Raw genomic sequence first — 7,500 nt, forward strand, 5'->3', positions numbered from 1 at the left:
GAAAATCGCTCTAAGTGTCTCTAATAACGGTGCATGCGCATGAATGACTTCGGGTCATGTGGAGCTGCAAGAAATGAAAATATACCAGCCAATCTCGACCCCAGAGCTATTCTCCTGACTGAGGGAGAGAAGAACTCTGGGGAACCTTGAAACAAAGTGTCTTCTCATTGGTTTTCGTGAAGAACAATCAAAAGCGTACCTAATCGGTGCTTTCATGTTGTTGAGCAAGAGCAGTGAGCAGGCGCCGTAAGGTTCAAATAGCCAATTTTTGGCTATAAGAACCCAACGGCGCATGTTTATCTACATAGAGTTTCCAGAGCTTTGGGTAGATCCGAGGCTCTGGTGACGAGAATGTGTGCCTGCGTAAAACCATCTCACCGAGGTTCTTTTGCGTCGGCCACACCCTCCGCTTTTGGTTTTTGTTAATGGAATATTTATTTGAGCGAATCAGTTTCTACCCTAAATATTCAAGCGAGCTATCATGTACGAGTTGCAAATTGAAGTGATTTTATTAATCCCTTCATTTCTGTTGCATTTTCAGACATTAATTCTCTTATGAAGCAAACGCACTGTTAATTTAAGGACCTGTTACGGCAATTAATTATTAATACTCACACAGAGATAATGAGAATGTAAAATGTCAAGTAACTGCGTGCTGATGCTTAATTGTTATGAAACATAATTCGTTGGGAAGAAACGACGTAATTGAAAACTGAAACGATAACTAAATATTTTTGTGAACTTAAATAAACCCGATGGATTTGAAAATAAGCGGGACAAAAGCAGATTCAATCGATCCAATTCGTTTTGCACCATGACTCATTATGCACACATTCTACATCTCTCTAGCTGTAAGCCGTATTGTTTACGAAAATCAAGGTAATTTTAAAATGGAATATAACGACTTATCATGTGAATGTTAAAACGTCAGACTATCGACTACTAAACTCGAGGTCTCCGACAAAACCAGTAGCTCTGGGTCAAAGGCAATGCATGGTGTTTCAAAACAAAATTCTCCTCAAAGGGTACATTTCATTCTGAGCGGGCATAAGAGCATAAAATTATAAAGTGAACGACATTCTATTAAATTAATAACAAAACATTGTGAAGTACGTGGATTCCCTTAATCTTCTATGCCATTCAAGAAGACCAAAAATGACAAACACCAATGAGATCTGTACTTTTAGCATAACCCATTTCATTGGCGATCATTTCAACTCTTTTGACAGCAAGGAAATCCACTTTAATTGTTTCTGCTTAGCCAGGTCTATGGTTTGAGACTGCAGTTTTGTAGCTGTAAGATACGAGACTGATATATGTTGCAAACGTAAGTGCTAAATTAAAACCTACCATAACGAGTTAATTGCAACAGCCAGATGTTTCGTCGGTCTGTCTTAAGGCCGAAAAAGCTTTGCAAATAGGCAATGAATATTAAATATGTAAAATGCTGGTGTTCTTACTTAGGAAGGTTTCTAATAACAGCTCGTAGGGCCGGTTTTAATGGAAAAAACACATTGGCGCATGCGCGCTGTTGATATAAGCCTTGATGCCCAGCTTCTCATTTTTGGTATCCTTTTTCCTAGAGACCCGTCAACCCAAGGCCTTCGCCACCTAACACTGGAAAAACTTCGAGTTTTGGGGACCGCCTTTTAATCCTTTCATTCTCAAGATCGAAACGTTCATTCTGCTAACTGGTACCTTATATTTCTTCTTTGATAATTATCTTGATTCTCAATACGTGTCTGACTTACATTTTCATTGAAATTGTGAAGACAATTTACACATTGATCACGATTGGGAGTCAAAGTGTTAAGTTTCTATCTCGTTCACCATTCTAGTCAGCTTCCAGTGGCCTTTAATTTTCTTAATCAACAGAACATTGGAGAGTTTCCTTAAAAATTTACAAATATAATCAAATCCTAAGTGAGGCCTTCCTTAATATGTCTTATTTCGTTTCTCAGTAATGCTGTTGGCTGGCTGTAAATCAAACAGCCCATCGTTTTTAAGGAGGAAAAGAAAAAAGTTCCGGAATGTATCAGCTACATAGTTCCCATCTCCGATTTTGTGTGAGTCTTGCACCAGAAAATTAAGACCTTTACTAAGCAATTTAACGACATCATTTAACTTACATGTAAAGCATTTGAAAAAAGGACCCGTCGTAATTTATGCTTGAAATTCCAAGCTTATTGGACCTGAAAAAGTTCCCTTTCATAAAAACCTTTTATGAGGATCTCTTCCGAATGGCATATAGCTTAAAGCACATGATTTACGTCAGAAACTTATGAGCCACCCTTAATCACGATAACATTTCAAGAAGTGATTTGTCTCAATACCCTGGTACTGCATAGCTCTTGACTTTCAATAGTGCACTTTCCTAACGAAACAATATGGTGAGTTTATTCTGATATCAAGACAATGATATCAAGTGTTTTTAATGGCAAGAGTTTTGTTTCGAATTACTGAGAATCGCGCAAAATCGATGTATAAAATGTAAGCACAATTTCAGTGAAGAGTCGAGCGTTAACTCTACAAACAAAACGCTGGGAGGCATCCACTGTCAATAGGTATGACAAAATATCATTTCCTTTCAATCGGAAAAAAAATATCTTCAGTTAGGCGAAGAAGTAAGTTGTCTTTAGCGAACTTAAACAAGCACAAGGTTGATTTTCTTTAGTATTTTTTATGTGCACGCTTGTTTTTCCATATAAACGTTCAGGCGCGCAACTGAAAAAAGATCGTTTCCTATCGCTAGCAGAATTTTCTTTAAAGTCCGTTTGTACCATTTCAGTCACCCCTAAAGCATATGAATTCTTATTTTTCTGGATGAAAGTTTTTCTCGCTGTGCAAAGAGTTTTCCATATTAAAAAATCATTCCTTTCCGTAACTCCCTTAACTCACGGACAAAAACAATGACAACCGATCGGAAGTTTTTGGCTACGAGAACATTAAAATTATTCAAGTAATATTGTCCATTAAAAATTGATCGAGTTATTACTTTAAGAGTCGACTCTGTGTCCTCTCTCTCTCAAAATGAAAACCGAGTCTAATTTTGTTTTCTTTCATCTCCTTTAGATGAAACTTTAATGTCGGCGTAATAATTTATTGTTTAATCGATTTATATACAGGAGAAACTTACAAGTGACGAAATAAAAGGTAAATGATTTAGCTAGTAGGGCCCTTTTTCCTTTCATTTTTGTCGAGAAGGTAAAGCCTGATGATCATGAGACAAAGTATTTCGTACAAAGCTCCTTTAGTTGATAAATCTAAAAAAATACAGATAAACTGAATAAATATAAAACAGGTAAAGATTCCTCTATTTAGCAGTGATGAAGAAAAAGTCGCAGTGGGAAAGAAGTAAGATCTCATCGACTTGTAGCCTGCGTAGCATGGCGGTTTTTTGTCGAGCCGGGCGAACGAGCGGCGAAGCCGCGAAATTCGCGCGCGAAGCACGCGAGAACGAGCGGCGAAGCCGCGAGAAAAATAGTTGCTCCTGCCCCAATCTCCTCGCGGTTTTTCTGCCCTCGCCCGCCTTTATTACTTGGCAACCAAAACCGCCATGCTACGCAGGCTAATCGACTTGAAGCGTTTTTTTCTTTTCAATCTTACATCATGTTTTGCGGCAGGGAAAATCAGCATCTTCAAGGCGTACGCAGAAATTCTGCAATGTAATAGAAAGATTAAGCATTATGTTTACCGCAAACGGCGAACTTCAGACTAATATTTGCGTTTTGCCAAAAATGGAAGAAACTCGTTTGATATGAGCTCATTTCTTGCGTGTTAGCAGCAGGTATCAAGCAACTTTTCAAAGGAGAGAGACGAGTTAGAAAAACATCATTTTTATGCTGTTATGACAGAGAGCAGCCTACTTTTTCGCGTTTGCCGCTTCATGTAAACGTCATGCTTAATTCTCACCATTAACCGCTTAATAACCGAGCGCTAGGGCCAATATTCCCCTATACGGCTCGAGCAAGTGAGGTTAGTAAGTTATTTATTATATGGCATTATTTGTTTGACAAAAGGTGGTCAAGCTCGGACGCAGGGGAGCTTTCAATTTTCTCATTTTTCATACTACTAGCTTCCATATAGCGGAGAAGAGTGTTCAAATCAGTAGCCATCTTCTTATTTGTGTTTGCACTTTTCTGTTGGTTGATAAAATCGTCTCTGGCCTCCAGGCTTTCGATGATGCCTGTTTCAGTTTCTTCATCAAAAGTTCCCAGATCTTCAGGACAATAAAATGTTCGTCTGAAGTCTTTATCCATCTTTGAAACCAGCCGTGAAAAATTTCAATATTTTTAGCTTTTTCTGGTGGTTTCGCTGCGAAGAATGACAATATTCACATTTTTTTCGCAGTCTTGCTTTCAAATAAAGTTGTTTCAAATTATGAATTTGCCGACTTTGCTCCAAAACAAAAATACACGGCTTGGAGCGTTTTAACGGTCCGTACTGAAAAATCCCGACCAAGAAAGAACCAATCAGAGCGTCCGGGTTTGCCAAAGATATAATAAAGGTATTTATTTGACTAGTTTCCTTGCCCGCGCGCCGGGTAACCTCAGAGATATAATAAATATCTTACTAACCTCGTTTTCTCGGTCCGTACTGTAAGTTACGGATCCTCGTTTTTTCCCGTTGATTTATGGCCCGCGCGCTTCGCACTTGGGCCATAAATTAACGGGAAAAAACTCGGCCCGTAACTTACAGTACGGACCTCGAACTCGGTTAGTAAGAGGTATGTATGATGAGATAAATTTGCGTAAGAAATACCACCTACTTCTTGTACCGAACTCCATTTAGACTTCATAGTTTTTCCTTGATTTGCTTCTTTTATTTCACAGATCCACTATCATCGAATTTCTGTGGACAGGACGTAATCTACTCAACAAACCATATTTTGAGGGAACTCAGTGAAACTATTACTTACAAAAAAAAAGTTATTTGGGGCCCAAAAAACAACATATCATATTTCTTGGTTCTCTTACTCTTCAGTTTTTAATCAAAATCTAGCTTGTTAGAACAAAACTGAACTCAACCGCATTTTGCGCAAGCTGTACAAGCATTAGCCCCTTACCCCTCCCCTCCCCCTCTCAGGGCATTAGCTAATCTGATATCTAAATCAAATGCACGTGCCGTCGTGTCAACTGCAATGTGTAACGAAGACAAAGTCGTGCAATTCCTAAAACCTCATCTCTTCTTTTACGGCAGAATACGTTGAGGTTTTCGAGGTTTTTGGTCAAGATGAGAATGGTCGCATATCAACTAATCAGCTGCGACAGGCCATGCAATTAGTGGGTCTTAACCCAACAGACACACAGATACAAAACCTCATCAATGAAAGGGAGTATGATGGTGAGCCAGTGTGTTGTTTAAAGCTTGTAGGAAAAATCTTCAGTACCAAATAAACGATAGAGAACTGGCACTGAGGAGAGAGTCATTTGTCTTGAAGTAGTTATAGTGGATAGTAAAGTAGCTATAGTAGAGTTGAATGCTGGACAACGAGACTTGAAATCCCAGGTGGTCGGCGGTTACAGCGTGACTTCCACACAGGCCATTAATTTGCAAAATATACTCCCTAGTCAGCAACGGAGCCATTTCACGGCGCTTCAACATGGATCACAATTTGTGTTGTCGTAGAGCAATGACCAGACACATGGAAAAAATACTGAAAATGTCTGCATTGTCTCATGAATTAAGGCACGCAATCTTCGGAGCTGTGCTCTATATCTCATTCTGTTCTGGGCATGCTTATACATCAAGTCTTTTGCCATCACGCAGACTGGCCGCAAAGTCGCCCACTATAAAGTTCAGTCTCTGGTGCATCGAATGATGTACTCATAAAAATGTGCAATCTTCTTGCTACATCAGTTTTATTATTTGTCTTCTTTCATCAGGCGATGGCTTTTTGGAATTCCCTGATTTTATCAAAACAGTAGAGGAATACAAGAAACCAGGTGACAAAGCTGACCTAATAATGCTTTTCAGAGTTTTTGATCCTGAAAATAAAGGCTACGTTGAAGCGGAAGAAATTAGAGATGCTCTGCACAGACTAAAAGATCTTTCCAAGGAAGAAATTGAGGACTTATTGGAAGACGCTGATCTTAAACAAAATCGACTCGTCTACTTTGACGGTGAGTTTTGTTAAACCTTCTGTAAGAAAGTGTATTGGAAAAAGGACTTCCTCGTGCTGCTGACCTCGAAGACAATGTTTTGTCGACTTTTGTCGCAGAGAAAGGATGAAGTAAAGTACCGCACTCACGTTGTGCCCTTCGTTAATTGGACCCCGCTAAAAAAAGCAAAATTTGAAGTTTAGGTGATAGAAAAGATTGCTGGTTTTAATCGCCGACCGGTTGGCTCGGTTTGTTGAGCATCAGACCACCATGGGGGAGGTCGCGAGTTCGACTCCGACCGGACCAACTCTCAGCGTCTTAAAATAACTGAAGAGAAAGTGCAGTCCTTGTAATTACATCCGCAAACGGTTAGACTTTCAAGACTTCGCGGATAAGGACAATAAACCGTAGGCCCCCTCTCACAACCTTTCCTGTTAATCAACACTGTGAGAGTTTAAAGAACCCACACACTGTGAAGAGTAGGGGAAGACCCCGGGGGGTTGTGGTCTGACCTCCTTTGACATACATCCTGGGTTGGGCTGGGTGGGTGGGTGAGATCAAATATGGACTGATAGCGGCTGCCAGAGGCGCCTTTAAAAGCTGACTTCCGATGTCACCACCAGCAAAATGTAATTGGCTTCGCAGTGGTGGCTCAAAAAGGCGCATAGTGTATGAGGCCCTAAGCAAAAAGAGCCACAAGTGTAAAGGTAGTTTGCCGAGTGATGGAGCATGCAGGGCTGTAGTCATTAAGAGGCAAACCGAGGCACTTGCCCCAGTCATTTTTTCGTGATTAACAAAAAAAAGCGTGATTCCAGTGTTGTCTTTGAATGTAGTCATCATAAACACCACTAAAACCTACGAAGAGAATTTAACCATGGACATTGCCTCAGTTATAATTTTTTTCTGGCTACGGCCCTGGCATGTAGATGTAGACCAACTGTAATATCATAGCTAACACTTTTTCTAGGATATAATTTCCCTAAAGGCGTTATAATTGCCTAAATTTTTCTTTTAGAATTTTCAAGACTTCTGGTTCCACTAATCAACAGAGACTTGGATATCATCTGCTTGTGATGAAAAGCAAGGACTAAATGTCCTATAATTGACATTCTTTCCAGTATCATCAATTCAAAAGATGAAAAGACAGAATCATGCTATAATAAAGACGAATAAAGAGGAATTTTGATTGGTTGTCAAATCTAGCACATATGTTACTCTACAGAGAGTTTAGTAACAGGGCCAAATTCGTTTTAGCTCAGTCACGTACCGTTTCTGGCCTCCCAACTCAAATACGTTTTCTGATTGATGGAGAACGTGTCACGTGTCATTGGTCAAAACTTCATGACGCCCTAGGGCAACAACAACTTGAACTTTCGACTCACACGTGATCAGGTCGTGC

General features: G+C 39.8%; 2 protein-coding genes across 2 annotated transcripts in view; one reads left to right on the plus strand and one right to left on the minus strand.

Annotated features, from left to right (window-relative positions):
- The window catches only part of LOC138022915 (calmodulin, striated muscle-like), a 5,999-nt gene extending 4,500 nt beyond the window's left edge, over positions 1–1,499 (minus strand). Inside the window, exon 1 of the mRNA XM_068869928.1 lies at positions 1,351–1,499. Coding sequence (XP_068726029.1) covers positions 1,351–1,353 — 3 coding nt within the window. The 5' untranslated portion in view covers positions 1,354–1,499. The remainder of the gene's footprint in view (positions 1–1,350) is intronic.
- Positions 1,500–2,327: 828 nt separating this feature from the next.
- Positions 2,328–7,500, plus strand: part of LOC138022916 (calmodulin-like) — a 5,422-nt gene continuing 249 nt past the window's right edge. Inside the window, exons 1-5 of the mRNA XM_068869929.1 lie at positions 2,328–2,390; positions 3,126–3,153; positions 5,200–5,343; positions 5,886–6,122; positions 7,117–7,500. The exon at positions 7,117–7,500 is cut by the window's right edge and continues 249 nt beyond it. Of these exons, the coding sequence (XP_068726030.1) occupies positions 2,388–2,390; positions 3,126–3,153; positions 5,200–5,343; positions 5,886–6,122; positions 7,117–7,175 (471 nt within the window). The 5' untranslated portion in view covers positions 2,328–2,387 and the 3' untranslated portion in view covers positions 7,176–7,500. The remainder of the gene's footprint in view (positions 2,391–3,125; positions 3,154–5,199; positions 5,344–5,885; positions 6,123–7,116) is intronic.

Source organism: Montipora capricornis, chromosome 11 (genome assembly GCF_036669925.1).
Source record: "Montipora capricornis isolate CH-2021 chromosome 11, ASM3666992v2, whole genome shotgun sequence".
NCBI classification, from domain to species: Eukaryota; Metazoa; Cnidaria; class Anthozoa; order Scleractinia; family Acroporidae; genus Montipora; species Montipora capricornis.